This window comes from Aplidium turbinatum, chromosome 1 (genome assembly GCF_918807975.1).
Source record: "Aplidium turbinatum chromosome 1, kaAplTurb1.1, whole genome shotgun sequence".
NCBI lineage: Eukaryota > Metazoa > Chordata > Ascidiacea > Aplousobranchia > Polyclinidae > Aplidium > Aplidium turbinatum.
In genome coordinates this window covers 54,821,675-54,842,445 of record NC_137472.1, presented here as the reverse complement: position 1 = coordinate 54,842,445, position 20,771 = coordinate 54,821,675, and the positions used below count along the sequence as shown (strand labels likewise).

Genomic DNA, 20,771 nt, shown 5'->3' with positions numbered 1-20,771 from the left:
TCTTAGAACTTTGTGGTTCATAAGCTTATGTGACTTGGCAATAGCAATCAGGTCACTACGAAATGTTTGCTTTTTGGGTTGGTCTAAAAAATTGGATGTTTTTAACTTTTGTTAAAGATAGGCTATTGACGATAATACCAAAATGTGACCAGCAAGCTTTTTCCTCACTTTTCTACAGTATCGTCGCGGTACGCAAACACCATGTTAATGATTGGTAGTAAATGCAAACACTGCGCATAAAAATCAAGTATGCAGAACGGTCATCAATTAAAGCAGCCAATAGAACTAGGACTAAAGTGTGATGTAGTCTATTACTCTATTGTTCGTTGGCTTTCTAGTGCTGTAGCGTAGGTACTGTGATTTAAACAATAGAATAGACCAGGGGTCACCAACCTTTTTTGCATGCGGGCCACTTTGGCACTAAGGAGAGTTGTGGCGGGCCACACTAATAAAATGTTAGGTAGGTTGACTCTTATGCTAGAAAAGAACGCATTTCGTACCCAGTATCCAGCGTTACATATTGTTCATATTTATGTTAGAATACCGTAGCAACAAAATTAATCGAACAACCCTACTGCCAGGCCAAGCTCCTTTTACAACACTTTTGGCTTTTTTAACAATGCCTAATGAATAGAGGCCACTTGTTTTGTGCACTTATAGCGAGGCGAGCGGTTTCATCAGAATATTCATCGCCAAGCAAGAGTGGTGTTGTTACTTCGCTTCGCAAAAGATATCTTGCAATTAACAGTTTCAGTAAACAAGGAAATGTTTGACACATCGCAATACAGGCAACAATAGTGACCTGCAAACATATCAGCGAAAAATAGGCTCCAATAACAGGGAAAAAGAAACCAGGTACCATCTTCTCTTCTCTCGTGTTGTCGCTATATGTCAGGGCATCCGTTGGTTAACCACTGCCTGGTGTCGTCATCGATGGAAACTAGGCCTTCCATACCATGAGGAGGTCTGTATAGCCGGCAATCCTTGATAATGTGTGCTGCCGTCTGCATTTCACCACACTCACAAGCAGCATTCTCTGCCGACGAAAGCAAGTACCTCCACGTGGCCGCCCCCGCAAGTACCGACTTTGGGAAACTAAACTTGCTACAACTGTCGCTATAAAGTTATGCGGAAGAACAATCATCAGAATGGCACCCCCAGACCAAGCACAGCGCCCTTGTCAGGGCGAACAGCACCAGCTGTTGTAGGTCAAGGAGTGACCATTCTGCAACTAAATGTTGAAGGCACCACCAACGCTAAACTAGACATCATCACACCAGGTACCATGAAACAAACGCTTGTGGAAATCACCGAAAAATCGTAATTTATGAACAGTCTTCCCTCTAAAAAAGCAATGAGTTGGTTTTTCATCCTTTTTGTGAGAATCTATAAAACCGTCTTTCTTTTATTATAGACAACTGTCACTTGCGGTGCTCATCAGCGTGGCAAGAATTTGTTGATTAACAACATTTTGCAGTAGCCTACTTGCTTCGGCAGTACATATACTATAATTGGAACGATACAGATTAGCATGGCTCCTGCGCAAGGATGACACGCAAAATCTTGAAGCGTTCCATATTTCTTAAAAAAAAAAACGTGTTGCAGTAAGCCTACTAAGCTAAATATTTTCATAATACAATCAGAAAAAGTCTCTAAATTTATATGTAATATATTGCCAATTTATTATAAATTGAGTTGGCACACCGACCCATTTTACCAACAAAAACTTGCACAAAGAGAACACTGCTCGTGAAACCCAATAACGGTGAAACTCGCACTAGTGTTTACATGACATTTGCAAACTTAAAATAAGCAACCCCATGCTCACAGACAATTTCAAAATTCGAAAACAGACGTTTTAATCAACCACTGGGACAGTGTGGCTGGACATCGCATCGGAATAACTTTAAGCAACCCCCACCTATAGAACTATAATCTGATTGGTCGGTTGGTGGAATCGTATGCAATGCGAAAATATGCTTCCAGGAAAGTATTTTTTGCCTTCGTGCTCTTTAATTCCCTCAAGAAAAGTATTTTTGGTTATACTTGTACGCTGATACCTTCCGCGGGCCGCCATTTGGTGACCCCTGGAATAGACAATCGTATATTCTAGGTCTACGGTCAGGCATTGTTTGCTACTGCATTATGACAAATTTGAGATATACCAAGGAATGAATGTTTGATTAAGCACGTCCAGTAAGCCATGAGCACGTCCTTTTAAACTTGTTTTCAAATTTATCAGACTTTCTGCAGTTCTATGATAAAAGCTAAAATCAAATTTATTTTCTGTTCGATTTACTCTGCATCACGACTAAGCTTTACATGAAAAAAAAAAACTCAGAAAAATAGCTTAGCCTATCTTCTCTTTCCGATAAGTTAATTACCTTGGTTTCATCGCTCAGGCTATTTTACTTTTGTGTAGGCTACTCTTAATATTTTGAGCTTCAACACTATTAATCGTTTGGTTGCATAAGTTATCAGAAAAAAAGAAAAAATTTCAAGCTGCAACCCGTAGTGGAGATGACTGATTGCAGGAAATCACATAGCTGACAGAAAATTAACTGTTTTTGATATGTATTGTAGAGGCTCCTTGTAAAGGCAGGTCTACCCTGATGTATCCCCAAAGCTCTTTGCTCCATGAATTTCGAGATACCATGAAAAAGGAAATCTGTTTACTAAGCTCCAGAAAGCGTGTTTCTATTTGCAGAAACTTAAGCTGATTTTTGACATCAGGTCAGATTTACAGGATTAGCCTATTATAGTTTTGTGGTTCATCGTTCAAGGAACTCTTGCAATGGAAGCATGTCCAATAGTGGAAACAAGACTTGGAAAAGTAAAAGGGAGATTACTGCTCAAACATTCTGGGGGCAAACAAGTTTACAACTATACTAAGCTGCCCTTTGCTAAACCACCACTTGGAGAACTTCGCTTTGAGCCGCCTTGCGAGTAAGTAGGCCATAGGCTACAGTATATTTATAGGCTACTAATTTTACTGCTTAGGCTTCTTTAGAAAAGAAGGCTAGTTTAAGGAAAAAAAAAAAATAAAACATTATTTAGACACATTTTGTAAACTATGATTTAATTTTAAGAACAAACTGATAAAACAGACATTAGCTTATCAAATATTATTTGACTAAATTGAGTTCTTACATCAAATGCATCGAAAAATATTGCAAAAAGTGACTGGTCAGAAATCTAGCGTACACATCTAATTTCGTTGTAGGCTTATCGTACCGTACTTCTGCTTATGATGGTCTCGCACCAGTGACGATCGGTGAGGGAAAGCAAGGAAAGCAGTGCTTACCTGAGCGAAAACTATGCAAAGTATAATGACTGAATTCTAGGTTTAACTTCTTATTATTTTTATCATGTCTATTTTAACTTGAAAATTACTGTATTCGTGACTAGAATTACTCGTAACGCTTGTGAGTAGTCTAAATCCTCACCAAACCGCATGTCTTGCCTATAAATGCCAATTAACGCAAACGCTTCTGTCAGAAACAATCACTGAGGCTCCAAGGTAAGCAACTATCAAAGTTGCTTACCCAGATTCAAAAATGTCAAAAAACGCCTTCGTTTTATCCAATCATCACTCGTTTTGCAAAACGTCACCAGCTGCTTAGCCAATCAGATGTGTTATGGTGAGACCAGGTGAGTCTTGCTTTCCCAGTGACGTCAATGCATACATTCGCTAGAGCGGCTAGACTAACTCGTCAGAATGGTGCTCGTCACGGTACACAGCACAAGCATCATAATGCCGAAATAATTGTTGCTGTTTTTTGATGTCTCCTCGCCATGTACTGTACTTTAGCCTACTAGCTTTCATAGTCATGCCTTTGCCCTATTTACAGCGTTGATGTAACGTTACTTCGCCAATGAACGTTCAGGTGCGGATGCAATATTTGGTTTGTTAAGCTTCTATACGCAGGAGGCAAACTTATCCAGCTTTTTGTACAAATTGCTTGCGGTTGTAATTATGTTTGATTTGTTTTGAAAATGCTCTCAGAGCGCATCAAATTGAAAGTGTTTTTCAAAAATTTCTGGGGGAGGCCCCCCAGACCCCCCGCTGGAAGTGTTGCCTTCGGCAACACGCCTTCGGGCTTCGCCCGACGGTTACGCCCTTCGTGCCTAGGCCTACTACCTTGCTGCAGCATATTTACAAATTGCTTTCCCAACGGTTTAAGCCACCGAACGTCACTGCCTCGCACCATTAGCAGCCTAGTTTGCTGCAGTAGGCTACTTAGTTTAGAGATGAGGTTAGCTCAGTGGATCTCAAACTTTTTCAGCTTGTGGCACATTAGAAAAAATATAAAACGCACGCGGCACACTTACAAATCAAGAAAAGATGCTTTAAAAAAAATTATTTTCACGTGTCAATGCGATGGATGTGCTTGTTTATACCAATATAAGCTTCGACTGAAACGAGGTTGCATTGTTGACAAACATATACCCGAATTTTATCGTCAATTCCAAGCAGTCTCTCTCGTTTACAGCTTTTAATTTCAGTCAAACAGAAAAGCCATGTTGACATAGCCATGAAGATGCAAATGGCAATATAGTTTTGATTGCTTTTGCGCGGATCATGAAATAGAATTTGGAAGCAGACAGCCAAAACGCATCCAAGTTTTTTTTGTGGCAACAGCGTTTGAAAAAATGGGTCGTTTCGTAAATCAATGAGCTGTTCTTCTTCTGCAGAAAGATTGCTTGATTCATTACTTCTAAATGGTGGGAAGTAATGTTAGCAATAGCTTAACACAGCAGCCCAATAGTGACGTGGCAATTACCCTGCTGTATCGGCAATGCCATAATTGGTTTCATCGTCACAATGTGCTTATTTATCATCTATTGAAGGAGTTAAAGCGCTTTTAAGTCGCATGCTTGTCTGAATGGCTTATTTTAAATATTTATACAGTTCTCTTACAAAATTTGAAAAAGATTCGCGCACACTTGAGAATCTGTGGCGGCACACTAGTGTGCCGCGGCACACAGTTTGAGAATCACTGGGTTAGCTATTGGTTAGGTGAGCTAAATACATCAAATGAATAAAGACAAACTAACGATTAGTCGAGATTCACACCGAACATACAAAACCGTTTTCAACATAAAAACAATGTCACACGAAAAATGGTGCGTGTTTGTTTCCTTTTATCATTTACACCAGAAATTGTATTCTTGAAATGATTTGAAACCCGTGAACCTCGTGGGTACCGGACCCACATTATCGTCCCAGCTGCCCTGTACATTGCACTGCGGATATGTCACTACATATTGCCATTTCCATGTTAGAGCTGAACCATGGAAAGGGATTTTAGACGGTTCAATCAATCCTCCACTGCCATATCAAGACATGGAAATGAGTCACGAAATATTCCAATATATGGTGATGAGTAAGGAAGTTGAAGTGAATGAAAGCAACATGAGCGAAGATTGTCTTTACTTGACCGTATATACGACAAATCCATCTAAAACTGCCAATCTTCCAGTAAGTTTTGACATTTATTGAACTGTAATGTTAATCGGTGGCCTATAGGTTACTGTACATGAAAACAGTAACATCCGTACATGAAAAGTGCCTATGATTAATTAAAAACTGCAGAATATGACAGTCTTTTTTCGCCTATTAATTTATAAGCTTATTACAGCAGTAGGAGAATGAGCAAGCCTGTAGGAAATGGTAGGTAAGCTATAGACAACACATGACTGCGATTTGACTTTGAAACCCATGTGTTGGTTGCTCAAATTTTCCACCCTAAGGAAATACATCGAACAGTTCTGCTATTGAAAAAACAAACAAAAAAACGTCTCTATACCTTGCTTATTAATATCGTCTGTGGTTTGCGAAGCGCAATGAGCTGCATACTGGCCTGTATCTTACTTTGATTTGAAAGCGTTTCTATTGTTTAGGTCTTATTTGGCATATACGGAGGAGGATTTACTTTTGGAGCTGAAAGCATGTACAACGGTAATGTTGTTAGCGGCTTCAATGACGTAGTTGTTGTTGTCCCAAACTACAGAGTAAACATCTTCGGGTTTTTATCAATGGGAAAAGAGAGCGTTTGCCCGGGAAATATGGGACTGCTAGACCAAGTAATGGCGCTAAAGTAAGTGGTATTTTAACCAATGATACCAGTACAAAAACACAAGGTCTTGCAAATAAATTATACAAGTAGATTGCCTGGCTATTATAGAACAATGACATAAGCTAGTGCATATTTTCCGACTGAGTCATAATACAAAGACACTTAAATTACTTAATCATCTGGACTACCAACAAAAAAGCACCACACAGAGCTTTCTCGATACATCATTTTATTATTTTTAACTTCTAGGTGGACAAGAGACAATATACAAGCTTTTGGAGGTGACCCCAACAATGTCACAATATTTGGCGAGAGTGCTGGGGGAATGGCTGTGAATTATCACATCTATTCTCCTTTATCTCGAGGATTGTTTCATCGAGCTATCTCTTTTAGCGGAGCCATGGACGTTCCGGGTGAGCATAATGAAGTCATCTGTCAGACAGCGGTTAATCTGGTGCAGATTTTCACCAGACCAGCCACCGATTTGATTTGATCTTGTTGACATGTAGGTTGCCGGAAGAACCCTTTTAACATTAATTTTTGGCGTCTCTTGGACTGGCGAACTCTATCAAGAAGTGTGGCTGATTGAAAAGTACTATTGGGCTACTTAGTAGCGTTGATAGGGGGTCCAAGATATAGTTTAGGATCTGGGATCGGTGTAATTTTAGAGGCCAGTAACCTTTTCAAGGGGCTAGAAAACTTAAAAAGTCTCAAAAATGTCATTGGTATCGAGCCCTATAATTGTTCTCTTATTGGCTCTGGGGCTACTACAGTAGCCTATAGGCCTACTATGCACAGTAGCGTGATTTTAAATCGTATTTTGCTTATTTACACAGTTTGTCAGTAAGCTATGTAGGCCTATGATTTGTGACCTCAATGGAGTAAGCCAATTCTACTGCAGTTTACAATTATAATTCCTGTAAATTGTCTAACTGTTAGCTTAAAAGTGGTTGACTTCTGCGGAAATGGTAATAATGATTAAATAGGTTCCCCGAATAGGTTATCAGGCATTCAGGCCCACTGGTTGGCAACTTTAAAAATCATACATTTTCATTTTTATTGATTCAGGACTCCCGTTGAAAACAGCAGCGCCTTTTTATGAAGAAGCTTTGAAAATATTAAACATAAAGGAAGCAAATAAAAAAGACATCCTAGCTCTTCTGAAAACCGTTTCAGCTGACGACTGCATAGATGTTGTTCGTACCTTGTACAAAGTAAGCTGTGAAAGATTAAAATCCATGTTGTAGTGAAAGCTAAGTTATGGACTCATCTTCTTGGTTGCAAATTTGCGCCAGAAAAAAAATTAGATTAACAAATCTTCTGACTCGAAAGTTTACTAAACTTATCGAATTAATGTTAATACAGATTATTACAGCTGTGGGGCGTGGGCCTAATGAGTGGCGTACGCAGGATTTTCTCAAGGGGGGGGGGGCAGGAATTTTGAAAGGGGGGTTTTTAACGACCGGCGGGCGAAGGCCGACGGCGTTTTCGCTTAAGACGACACCTAGGGGCGGGGGTCTGGGGGGCCTCCCCCAGAAAATTTTGAAAAATTACTTTGACTTTGGTGCATTCTGAGAGCATTTTCAAAAAAATGTGGGTATGAATATTCCTGTAAAATGGTGCTGTCAGGTGGCATAGCAAAAGGATAAGGTCATGTTTTCTTCGGCATTTTTCGGAAATAAAGCTAAGTCTCTATGTTTTCTTGTTGTTAATTCCTGGCTGAGATGTTTGAATGTTTGGTATTGGCAAAACTCGCTCTTTTAATGCAGTTTTGTTTAAAATTAGGCAAGTTTTTTTTAGACTGAAACCATCATTCCCAAGCATAAAGAAACTGAAAGCATCATTCTCAATATCGTGACGTCACACGCGTGCCAAAGTGGGGTTGTAACCCCCAAGGCCCAACCCCCCCCCTTTGGCTATGCCACTGGCCATTGATATCCCAGACGTCTTCATGATATCCCAGTATGGTTTTAGTTTAGACTTTATCCATTTCTCTCTCACTAATCACTATAATAGGCTTACAGAACACTATGCTACATTGGCATACCTGGGGTGGGGTAGGTGGATTGGGCCATGTATTTCGTATTGGCTTAGTCTATAAAACAACATTGTTACAGTAATTGCTTTGACAGAGCAATGCAAAACATATTAAATGCCTTAATCTACGTCGTTAACTACTAAAACATTTTAAGGGGGGGAGGGCCATGGCCCAATGCCCCCCCCCCCCCCCTGCGTACGCCACTGGGCTTAATCCTCATTTTTCTGCACCTGCAAGGCTAAAAATTTTTGAACAATAGCCTACCTTTTTCTTTCAAAATTTTATTGTTTTTAACTGTCTTTAATAGAGTAACTTTTACTCTATTTTGAAACAAAAAATGTCCTTTCAAGCAACCGTTTATTGTTTATCATTAAGTTAGCATTTTATTAACTGATGGTTATACTCCAATCAGCAAGCCCATTTAGGACTAGGATAAACAATTAGGCTACCATTTAATGGGCTTGTAAAGAAATGTTTTTTTTTCATGGAGTTCACGGTAGAACAACACATGCAAATGTTTTACAGCTATTTAGCAATCAAGGCACTAGACACTAGAGTATGATCAGTGATGGGCATTATCGGCGATAATTTTTCGGCGATAATTATCGGCGATAAATTTTTATCGTTTATCGTTTATCGTTATCGCTTAATTATTTTTTCAGTTATCGTTTATCGTTATCGCCAAAGGCAATATTTGATTATCGCCGATAAATAATCGCCGATAAATTTTATTTCGGATCAACACACAAGTGGAAGGCCATGAAAAGTAATATTTTTACTAGTCACCTAGTTCATGAAACTAAAATTAAAACCAGTCCTTCTTCAGTGCCTGAAATGTGTGTGCACAGGTCGTTGTCATGGGAGGGGCACGCCCCCTGCAGCGACGGCCCTGACAACACAATAATTTTTAGAGTTGCAAATTGCAATGCAATGAAATGCATGCAACAAGTCTTATGTTGTTTTGCTGCAATGGGCAATCGCGAGTGAATTTTACAATTAAAATGTAAGCGCACAGGCGGTACAGATTCCTTTGAAGCGAAGCGAAAGAAATTGGTAAGTGGTTTATGAAAGTGTCGCAATACGAGGCCGCTTTTACATCGGAAACATGGTCTTTCGCGCCACCATCACTGAAACAAGCCATTGCAGAATATGATATTGCTTGAAGCATTTGACATGCAGACCGACATCACACTTTTTGCATCTTGTAAGTTAGGAGTTTTTGCATGATAATAGGCGCATCGAGTTGCGTGGTAAAATTATGCTAAATACAGTATAACCTTTCTCATTTACCTATGCTGCATAGCCGAGTGGTGAGAGCGCTGGAACGGCAATCGAAAGGGCAGGACACTGTCTTTCGCAGGACACTTAAAGGCATGCCTGAAGGTGGGCATGAAGATTGGCTTCCTTGCCTTCCCGTCCACTTAATCTAAATCTTCAACCACCAGGCGTAAGCCTGGATACGACTACGATTTACCTATGCGACATAGCCAACGCTCAATCAAATATTTTTATTCCCACTAATAATACAGCGCCTATATTGTAATTCTTATCTCAACAACTCAGCGTTCTGCCATTGCTTTAATGATGGTATTCACAAAGAAAACAGAAATATTTATCTGAAATTATCAGTAAATTACGATAATTATGTTATTGTTCTTGAACAAACACGACTAATTTGACTAGTTTGATGGATTTCACAGTATGCACATTTTTACTACCAATAACGCTTAAGATTACTGATAAATTTTCAAGCATTTTGCGTTTTTTGGAATTTTTTCAATTATTGCTGACTTTGCTGTAAACAGCCCGTGGAAAGCAAAAAAAAAGTTTGAAATTTTTTATGGTATTTTCATTTGATTTAATTAATTTGCCTACTGCACGTAAGCGGCAGGCCGGCAGTGTAACTCAATTGATAAAAGCATCCAACTGGTATCTGAAGGTATAATTGTAAGCACGGCGGTTACCTCAGTGGTTTGATTCTGGATCAAGAGGTTGAAGATTCGATACCTACTGCCGCTATTGCGATTCTATTCATGCATAACTTACAAAAAGTTTTGTCCATTTACAGTATATTATGTTCGATTTTTCGTCATGTTGATGAAAACAGGTCGTGCTGCATGGGATGTGGCAGCGCTAATCAAGAAAAAAAAAAATTATCGTTATCGGACATTATCGGCGATAATTTGTCGTTATCGCTTAACTTTTTTTTGATTTATCGTTTATCGTTATCGCTTTAGGCATTTTTCGTTTATCGATTATCGTTATCGCTTAACTGAAAAATGAGTTATCGCGCCCAACACTGAGTATGATCCTCATTAGCGCTTAGACTAGTTTGTTTTTGAGAGGCTAAAGGCTAGATACTAAGATTTCTCTTAACAATTGACTCTCTAGTTGAAAATACCCTTCCGTCATCAGCAGGCTACTGGGCACCGAAGACAGAGTTGTTCTGGTGACTCTTCTTCTTCATGGCACAAGCGACATCGAGCGTTCTAATTCTTCTCCGTCGATATCAGGTTTACCCAACTTTGTAGGGTAGGATTGTGGCTGGAACGAGAAATGAGTGACATTTAATTTTTTATTTTTGCAGAAAATGCAATTCTTTTATGCCACTTTGGATGGGAACTTTTTTCCTGAGGAAATACCAAACCTGATTGCTAAGGGGGATGTTGCTCCAGTTCCTTACCTGCTAGGCAGCAACAGCACAGAAGGATGTGGTATCATGAATTTAGGTTTTCATCCTCACTTTTTTGACGGATTATCGAAAAAAGAATGCTTGGAAACGCTGAAAGGCTTTATTGGCACAGTTTGCTATGTAAGTACATGACTTAGACCTCCAGTTGCCTAATAGGCTAAGTTTGAACCGCTTACCGGGAGGCTAGGTAGTAGCCTAATCGGTAAAAATCTATACGGAAAAAATATCTGCAGAAAATATCCATAAGGAAAATCTCTACTGGAAAATCGTCATATGGAAAATTTCCCGACTGGAAAATTTCCCGACTGGAAAATGCCCATATTAAAAAAAAACCGGACTGGAAAATGCCCACTCAGAAAATAGCCCCTCTCTCAAAAAATAAGGATATTTCCCAGACGGAATGTTTTCCTTGTTTCTACATGAATATGTTTGTTACGGCCAATCTCTGTACAAATCAAACGTCATATAAAACCGTTCAAGTCTACTGAATATTACGTCATGGAAGTTGCTAGAAAATGTGCCAAAATTGCACCATCGTTCATAGACTTGTGTCAAACTTGTTTGGACTTGTTTGGGCCTGTTTAAACAGGAAATATTACATCAGCTTTAAACACCTGTTGGAATGACTTCATAATTGTCTTTCATTTATTGCGTCACAGTTACTTTCTACGTGAATTTGAGATATTGATATCTATCCCCTTCGGTCACGATACAGTAATTCTTTATAAGAAAATTTTTAATTTCTGCCCTAGAGGTCTTTTAGGCCACTAACTTCGGAAAATATTTGATTTTTAATTTTTCTTTAATAATATGCAAATTAGGGGGGGCGTACAATTGTACGCATTGTGACTGTCTTAATTGCACAATTGCACTGTCTGTGACTCAACTAACCAAAATGTAGATATATCTATTCATACAAACATAACAAAGTCAACTGTTTTTTATTGAAAGAATTTGAATCAAAACAGTCTACATTTCAACAGTTTCAAATTAGTCTCTTGTTCGTTTGAAATTGCAGGAAATCATTTCAGTCTGTTACTTCTTGTGAAATTCTTTGAAGCAATTTTTGTGCTTGTTCAAGCATAGATGAACTTTGCACTTGATACATCGGACTCTGCTTCGACTACTGCAAGATTCCAGTCTGCAGGTCTGTCCAAGTCCATCAATAAACTCAGCCCAATGGTCAAAACAATCATACCTCACATCTTGCACTGGCATGGCTGTTATTTTAGCTCTTTTAGGCTGGGATGAAAGGGTTCCGTCATTGTCGGTCAGGGATCTAGGCCTACCCACAGGCCTTGTTTGCACCGTCGCGGTTGTCAAAGCTCGACCGACTTCATCGCGAAAATCAAGTAAATCAAGAATGTTTGATTTGGGAGTGCCATGTTCCCGCTCTAAATCGCGATACTCCAGCCATGAATTGGCAAGTGCCAGATCAAGAAAATGAAAGAAAAAGCGAACAGGCCATTTTTTGATCTTCGCGCTAATTCTGTACAGAGATATCAGAAAGTCAATTTTGTCTACTCCACCCATGAATTTATTGTAGACAGCAATGGAATGGGGGGCGGTCGACCATGATGTGCTCTTTGTTAGACTCACTCCAACGTTGTACTTGATCAATGGGCTCAACGCCGGCATAAGTTGAGGCAAGTGTAACAATCCCATTGTCAAGCCAACGACTGACACAAATGTCCCTTTCAGCAGAAATTTTGGAGTCAATTTCACCACGGGAACGAGCCTTCATTTGCTTTTCAGAGAGTAGTGGGCAGTTGTACATGCGATTGTTTCTCATTGTGCCAAGAGAGAATATACCTTTATTCTTCAATTCTCTAAGCAGAGGAATACCGGTGAAATAATTGTCAAAGATTAGTTTGTAGTTTTTGTTTCTTGGTATAGAGTCTGCTAGCCTTAAAACGACTGCAGCACCCAAGCCCATACTCTTGTACTCTGGAGAAATGCCAGTTCCAGCTCCCTGGTACAGTTCAAAATCAAGAACACGGCCTGATTTTCCACAAATGACCCAGTTTTTAACACCAACGGGGGTAGGTTTTGATTTAATCACTTGTTTTGCAGGTATCCGCCCAGTAAAAGGGATCATCTGCTCATCTACTGAACAAAATTCCTCTCTGGGAACTTGAAGGCAAGCATTGCGAACAGCATGGATGAGTGGTGCTACTTTCCAGAATTTGTTTGTATTGTCATTCGGAGGTTCCTTTGCAGACACAATATGAATGTTTTGGCGTATTTTGAAAAATCTATTGACTGGCATAATATCGGCTACACGGTCAATACGGGTGGCGGGTTGCCAGAACTTTCGGATTCGAGGAAACTTCAAATTACCCATGAGAATGTTCATACCAAAGAATTTTCGAATTTCACCAGCACTAGTATTGAGAGCATTTCCAGTTTCTCTCATGTAGTAGAGGTTAGTCTCGGTTGCAAATTCTTCAAAAAGTTTATTTGGAAAATATTTTATGAGAATCTCAAGTGGTGAGTGCTTTTCTTCTCCGATGTGAAATTGGTCCTTCCAGCTGAGGTCGCCAGGAGTGAAATTATTCCCAGTCCAATCAATAACTGTCTTTTCCTTTGCTGAAGTTGTAGCAGTTGCACTGTTCTTTTTTTTCTTTGCTTTTGATTGTCTTGCCAAATTAGATGAACTAGTGTTAGAAACTAAATTCGCTCCTTCAGTATTACTGGAACCAGAATCAGAACTGGATAAATATGATAATGGCTTGACCCTGGTTGTTTCTGGGACATAATCAATGTCTATGTCATCATCATCAAAACTCTCCTCATCCGAAAGCTCAATGTCTGACCCATCCAGTCGATTCAGCACATCATCTAAGGGTACCAATTTTGGTTTTCTTTTCCTTTTTTGTAGGGCTGAAAAAAAAATCAAGGCTTCAAAAATGTAGAAAAAAGAATAGATTATTTAAAAAAATTTCAAATCAAAGATTGAATCAATGATACCAAACTTTGAGAAAACTAGATTAATTATTTCTGTATTAGTTTAGAGCGTAAGTGTGTAAAAATTGCAGACATTCAAGAAAAACTATACCTGCACCACGTTTTACTCCTGAAGTAAAATTGAGACACGCAACGTACAATTGTACGTGGTTTCGGCCAAAAAATTCTCTAGGCTAATCTTTAGTAAGGATCTACATAAAATTTTTCTCTACGTGATCCTTAATGATTACTAATTCAACTTACACGCTTAATTATTTATTTACTTCCTTGGTTTGTAGTTATTTTAACAGTTATTTTTCTTACCTTCGCTTGCTGCCAGCATGTTGGTAGCCATCTTGATTGAAAGTCGACATGCGGTTTCAACGCTTGAACGCTCAGAGCCAAAACTGTTGTCACGTGTTACTGTTATCAGTACAATTGTACCTCTAGTTATTCAAATGTCCTACTGTAACGCTTGGGCTAATAAAAAACATCTAAAAATGATGTACAATTGTACGTCTGGTGACCGAAGGGGCTATTCTGGTCATTCGTAAAATGATTGTTTGAAAGTTGGCCGCACATTTAACTGTTGGCTTAGTGCTTGCTAGCTGGACAAAGGTTCCGTCTTTTATCCAAGTAATCTGTTCTGTAGTGACAGTTTTCAGTGGTGTACGCGTTGCACCCCCTCGTTTTCGGTAGCCGTGGGCTAATTTTTACAGAAATACACTTTTTGAAAAGAAGTTCAAGTGTGTGTTTCTTCGGTCATTATATGCAGACGAACGGATCCGGGAACTTTAAGTTACAATTTTCCCACGAAGAAATTATGGTTTACCGCTGTGACCAATGTTTTGTAATGGATTTTTACCTACAATCGTAAGCTAGGCTAGATTATGCTTTGTGGATCAAAATCATTGATAACAACCTAACCTTGCGTACACATTTAGAAAGGACTTTCAGAGTCAGCCTACGATGCAATTATAAAAGAATACCAAAAGCAATATGAAGACGAGAAGTTTAAGTGGAGCCAAACTTTCGGAGAGGCTTATGGAGACGTAATGTTTGCAATTCCAGCGCGCAAAAGCGCCGACGCACATGCAAGTAAGCGACACGTAATATTGCAAACACACGAAAACGAGCAAGAAAGGGTTGGATGCATCAAAAATGCATTAATTGCTATTCACCCACAGTAGCGGATCCAGAAAAGCAATTGGTCACATTTCACCCTAAAATTGTAAAACACCCAATTTTCCCTCAAGCTTTGGCTACAGCGTTTTCTTTAGCTTTCTCAGGAGCCGATTGTAGCCTAGCAAGATTTTCATGACCTAACACTAATAGGAAGCATTGGGTAGCCTACTCAAGTTTTCATCACTGATGGATGCAAGCGGTTGAGATTTTTGAATGTGCTCTAAAAACTGATCAAGTTATGCAATATTTCAAAATAAACACATTGCTTATTCAACTAGTTCAAACTTATATTACTGTAATCTATTTTAGATTGAAACAAGTTGCAGTTAGACTATGAGGTAAAACACCATTAGTAGACTATTCAACACTATTGGCCTACCCGCACAATTATAGACTTTGTTGCTATAACTTTTTTGTGGTCATGTAAAACAATCTTGTAAAACTAAATTGCAACTACGACTGTTGCTATCTGGGCTTCTGGAAGGGGATGTGAGCTTGTAGGCACAACGCAGTGCAAGTCAGTCTGAAAAAAGTTCAGAAAACTTCTTCTCTTCACAAGCAAGCAACTTCCCTGCTACGCTACAATCAAACGGTCAAGTCTATTCCAGCTGTGTGAGGAGTGTAACGCTCTATGGCTCTGAATAAGGGCAACATTAGCAAGCATCGTCAAGTGTCTACATATGGGCGGCAATACTTCGGAAGGAAGACGGTAGGCTACTTTAAATATCACGTCATTAGCAAACGCTCCAAAATGTCCAATACGTGATTAGCAGGTGCAGCCGCAACGACAACGTCAACATCTAAAGCCTGCCACTAGTGATGATGGAAAACTCCGACAATTTTGTCTATTGCAACGCTTTTCCTCTTGATTTGTGATACTCGTTTCCATACATATGGAAACGGCCTCATGCACAGTGAGGCTCCACAAATCTCTACAACGTAATGGCTAACCGATGGTAAGATGGACTTGCTTGGTCAAGCCTGAAGACAACATCCGGTTTGAGACTTTTTTATGCAGGCTCAATATTAGAGACATTATTGAAGCCCTTCAATCGGGCAGACCGAAATGGTTTGGACACGTTGAGCACAGCACCACCTGGATCTCGAAGGTCAGAAGTATCAAAATTACAGCAAAGTGGGGTCAAAGTATAGACTAAAACTTTCTTGGGAGGAACTCATAAAATGTGCCCTTAAACATGGACTAACAACCCAATGGACTGTGAGGTGTAAAGTGGAAGACTTCGTTCTTGAACATCCACACCCGCAAAATAAACAAAAAGCGACCAAAGCAAAGTAGGCTACAATTACTTCAAACTGTTTTGAGGTCAACCCCCCACACCCCAAGAATAGGTATTTTATTTTCGGACCAAGTTTTGCAGTGTCATTTTTTACAATTTTGGCTTTGTTAAAGCTCTGCCCTCATTGTGTTTTTTCTGGATCCGCTGCCGCTCTCCAAGTAAGAAAATCTGATAATTAAGCAACTTAAATCCCAGGATTTTTTTTCAATTGTAATCCTGGGATTGGAATGCCGATTACTGATCCACAGATAAACTTTGTGCAAGCTGATTTCTCGATTATTTAACCATGGTTAGTTTAATCGACCGTTCAAAAAATCGCTCGTGGTGCATCCCACCCTAAAATTGTAGCCCCGGAGATCAAAAACATAGGCCCAAGAGAAAAACTCTTCGACATTATCACTTACGTTTCATTGTGATACTAAGATTCTAATAAAAAAAATATAGAATAGTCTATTGATTCCATGGATTTATTGTTTGTTGTACGATAACTTACAGAAAGCAAGAATCCAACTTACGTGTATAAGATGACGCAACAGCTCAAGTATTCTCATGACCCTGAGTATGGACCTGCCAGTGTCAAGAAAGTTCCATTTTGTGAATGTGATCATGGCGACGACGTTGTTTTTACGTTGGGAATTCCTCTTAATGAAGCAAAACTAAGCATTGACGTCAAATTCAATCAAGATGAAAAAGATTTGAGCAGAGAATGGATGAAATATTTGACAAATTTTGCAAAGCACGGGTAAATGAAATGCTATACGTAAATATTATGTTCAGAGTGTGTTTTAGGTTGTAGATGTTAAATGTGTTTTCCTATTTGTTGCTGTATGCTAAACCTCTGCTATGTTAAGCTTCCAGCATACAGTTCGCTGCGATATGATTATGCTAGTAGCCTATAAGATATAAGTCTATTTAACCCCGAATTTGGTTCAAGTGGCGATGAAAAGTTTTTATCTTTACAGAAATCCAAACGTGGGAGTCCCAGTCCAAGTGAAATGGCCATTATACACCATGGAAAACAACGAGTTTTTGTCTGTGCAGCAACCTTGCTCAGCCAAGGCAGGTTTTTGCGGAAATCGAATTAACTTCTGGGAAAAAGAAGTAGGCTAGAGCCTCTTCAAAATACAGCGACGTGATATCAAATTTATTCGTGTAGTTTTCTATTAATTAACATTTTAGTAATTTTTAAACTACTGTATGTTTGTTTTCTTTACTCCAGGCTAGTCGATGGAAGGACTAATCTAAGAAGAAAAAATAGAAAGGGCTTGACAACACTGCGCTTGCGAAAGTTTGAAAGCGGTTGCAAACTCTCGTTATTTTAGGTTTTGACATAAGTGTGTCCAAAAAAAGCATTGCTTATCTGTGTAGCATGGTCTCAAAACCGTATCTTTAGTAAAAGTACTCAATGTACTGTATCATTGATGTATTGTTTTCGTGATTTCGGAAAATATGGCCTTTGCTTTTATGTTGCAGGGTATGTTCTATCACACTTCAAAAAGGTTGTTTGAAACTAGTTATGTTGAGGGAGTACTTGGGTATATTGAAAGCGATTAGTGAGATTGATATAGCGCTTTTGTCAATATTATGTTATAGATAGGCCTATTGGTTTATGAACGACAACTATTAACTGCACATATAAAATACATTGATTTTTGTTTACCATAAACGGTGTGTGTTGGGATTTCTGACATCAAAAATAGACGACTAAAAAATTGGAATGTAGGCCTTAAGTGAAAACGATATTGGTGGTCTCACACTAAAAAAAAGCTTTCACTGTAGCCGGCTAAGTTTTCAGCATTTACGAGAGTAGGGTGGTCATTTTTTCCCCGCCGTTTTTCTTAAGCAACTTGAGGTAGGCTGTCATTTTCTGGATAGAAGTAAGTGGTGTTTTTTATCAACCAGAGTTACGAGAACCTTATCCTGTACACGATTGCACCACTACGTAGAAAGTAGTGGTAAAAGTACTCGCCTGCAAAGACAACTGGTTACAGATGCAATGTGGTAAAAAAAGTGAGTTCCATGCTTGATCCAAGCATCGGGAGATGAGAAGATAAGTTTCACATTATATATATTAAGCCATGGCCACCTAAAGATACGGCCTGATTTGTCACATTTTGCAGAAATTTCCAGGTTTTTCTAACTTTGGGCGAACGTTTAAATAAATTTTTCTTAAAATTAGATTTTTACGCTTTCTTTATTCTTTTCCCCAGATGACACAATAGGTTTCAACATTCTCACATGTTGAAAAACAAAGAAAATTTGATTTCGAAGATTTTAGTCAGACTGTTAATTTTCAATAACAGTCTGATTTCGCGTTTTTCAACTTACTTTTTCTCATTTGCTATTGCTTCCCCAAGGCAACAAAAAAGTTTTATATCATTAGGAAACCGCAAAAAGTAAAAACATCTCAAAAAATGTCAGTCAAGCACTAGCAGTAGCTGTAATCAAAATTTGCAAAATGTGACAAATCAGGCCGCATCTCCAGGTGGCCATGATTAAGCCATCGGCACTAACCAGAGTAGGGCGGCCCGGCCGCTTTTCCTTTAGAAACTACGCCCACCCAATTTATTACATCTTGGTAGAGGTGAGCGGTGTATTTCAACAACCAGCTTAAGCTGGGAGTCGAAACAGGATTGCATGATTGGAAAGCGAGCACTTTATCGACTGCGCCATCCTACCGCACGCAATTTGGTACTCAACGTTAAAGGCGTAATTTTCCATGTATTGAAAAGGTTTATTAAAAGCAATGCAACCGCAATGAGCATAGGCTACTCATGTACAAACTGATAATGTGGATGCAGAAGTAGTTTTTAAACCTTTCATTTTTCGTTTCGACTGGATTCCAAAGTGTCCACCACTTACTATTACCAATTACTTTGTTTGAATTTTTGAAGATATTCTGAAATCTTTTTTTTGTCAATCTACCTCTTGGAACCTGTCATAAAAGATTAATGTAACATTTCGGCACCTTTTTCATGATCTTTTGCTTCCCTTGAGGGGTGCTTTATCTACTCCTCCCACTGTCATCACTACTTCCTCTAGATCTGTGATGTTGAGAAAACTGATAAAAGCCATGTCTGCTATAGATGCAAGTTATTCACACGACTGGTCATGGAAATAGCTTTTCAATATGCTTCAATTAACATGGGCAAGTGGCCTGCATTAAATGTTGTATCGGTTGTACCTTCTAAGTTCAAATAGCTCAGTAGACAAGCATAGAAGATAAAGTTCAAGCAACGCTGGTTAAAATCTTGGAAATATGCGCTTTGAATAACGCACTTTGACAACAATATGAGCCACAAAGCTTGAGAGAAATTTTTACTGGTCAATAGAAGGACTTCTTAAAAGCTAAAAAGGGCTTGATAACCAACGCTCCAAAGTCGGAAAACAATACACGACTCCGACACCTCCATTTGTAACTGGCGGACTCCGAGTTCAGTGTTCTTAAATTTTTGAGTGTTGCCAGATTTGTTCTAATTTGTGTCTTTTTTCATTTTTTTTAAATTTAACTTCATTTAAGTTGTGATCGAAAAGGACGGCTTTCACAAAAACTGAAAAAAAAACACTTCTGCTTTCTGGTGAAGTTTTGGAGCGCAATGCGGAGAACAAGAAACAATATTTTGAAAAAAGATTGCAAACAAAAATTTTATCTCACAATGTAGATACTGTAACGATCTGTTTTAGCCTGATGCTGCGGGTTCCCTGTGGCAGTAGCGGTTTGCACTAGCTTTCGGAAAACAGTTCCCTAGTCATGTGGTATGAAGAATCGATTCATTAATACCTAAATTATGAAGTAAGCAACAATCATGTTGTTAAAAGCGAAACTCAATCTATTGCAAAAATTTTATTGTGCATCGTTTTGTATCAAGTCGGAGTCGGTCTTTCTCGACTCTGACTCCGGATACACCAAAATCCTTCCAACTCCAACTCTACAGCCCTGTTGGTAATACTGTACAGCAGGCTACTGTAGCTTACTTACTGTAAATATGGATGTTTTACGTGGTTGCAAACTCTGGGCTTATTAGCTTTTGACATGAACGTTCTAAACAAAAATTAAATTTTTGTATTTAGACTATTACAGGCTACCTATGTAATAGCAAGACTTTAAAACTGTGGTTTGTATGGAAATATTTTTCTTTATAATGCCTCATCCATGCATCATATCTCTTTCTCAACATTTCAGGTAAATTTGAGATGTATAGGCTTATAGTTTTGTAACCTACGATTAAGTTATGACATTTTGGTTGGCTGGAGAGCATTCACCCTTGGACCTTCTGCCAAATCCCTTTTTTAAATTAATATTGTCATAAAAACCTTGAGATAAGCTATCGATTAAAAACATGGACAAGAAAGCTTTATTGAAGTTCGTACGCAAATACAATGTTAATCATTAATGGCACAAATGCAGACAATGCAAATAAGAAATCAAGTTTGTTCAGCTCGAAGGAAAAGCTTTTGAATTAAAGCATTCTATGGTATTCATTGGCTGTGCAAAGTTTTCGATGAAACTGCAGCAATGTCTAGCAGTTTTG

At 38.8% G+C, this 20,771-nt stretch overlaps 1 protein-coding gene and 1 non-coding gene across 2 annotated transcripts; both read left to right on the top strand.

The window, feature by feature from the left end:
- Positions 1-1,481: 1,481 nt before the first annotated feature.
- Positions 1,482-1,583, top strand: LOC145784859 (U6 spliceosomal RNA). The gene has a single exon (XR_014291061.1). It is a non-coding gene; the product is annotated as a U6 spliceosomal RNA (small nuclear RNA).
- A 1,133-nt stretch (positions 1,584-2,716) lies between these two features.
- Positions 2,717-17,899, top strand: LOC145776037 (pyrethroid hydrolase Ces2e-like). Its single transcript, XM_082587447.1, has 9 exons — positions 2,717-2,946; positions 5,287-5,482; positions 5,905-6,101; positions 6,330-6,493; positions 7,149-7,294; positions 10,706-10,930; positions 14,701-14,854; positions 16,735-16,981; positions 17,202-17,899. Exons 1-9 carry the CDS (start codon positions 2,795-2,797, stop codon positions 17,347-17,349), a joined length of 1,629 nt encoding a protein of 542 aa, XP_082443573.1. The 5' UTR covers positions 2,717-2,794; the 3' UTR covers positions 17,350-17,899.
- Positions 17,900-20,771: the final 2,872 nt, after the last annotated feature.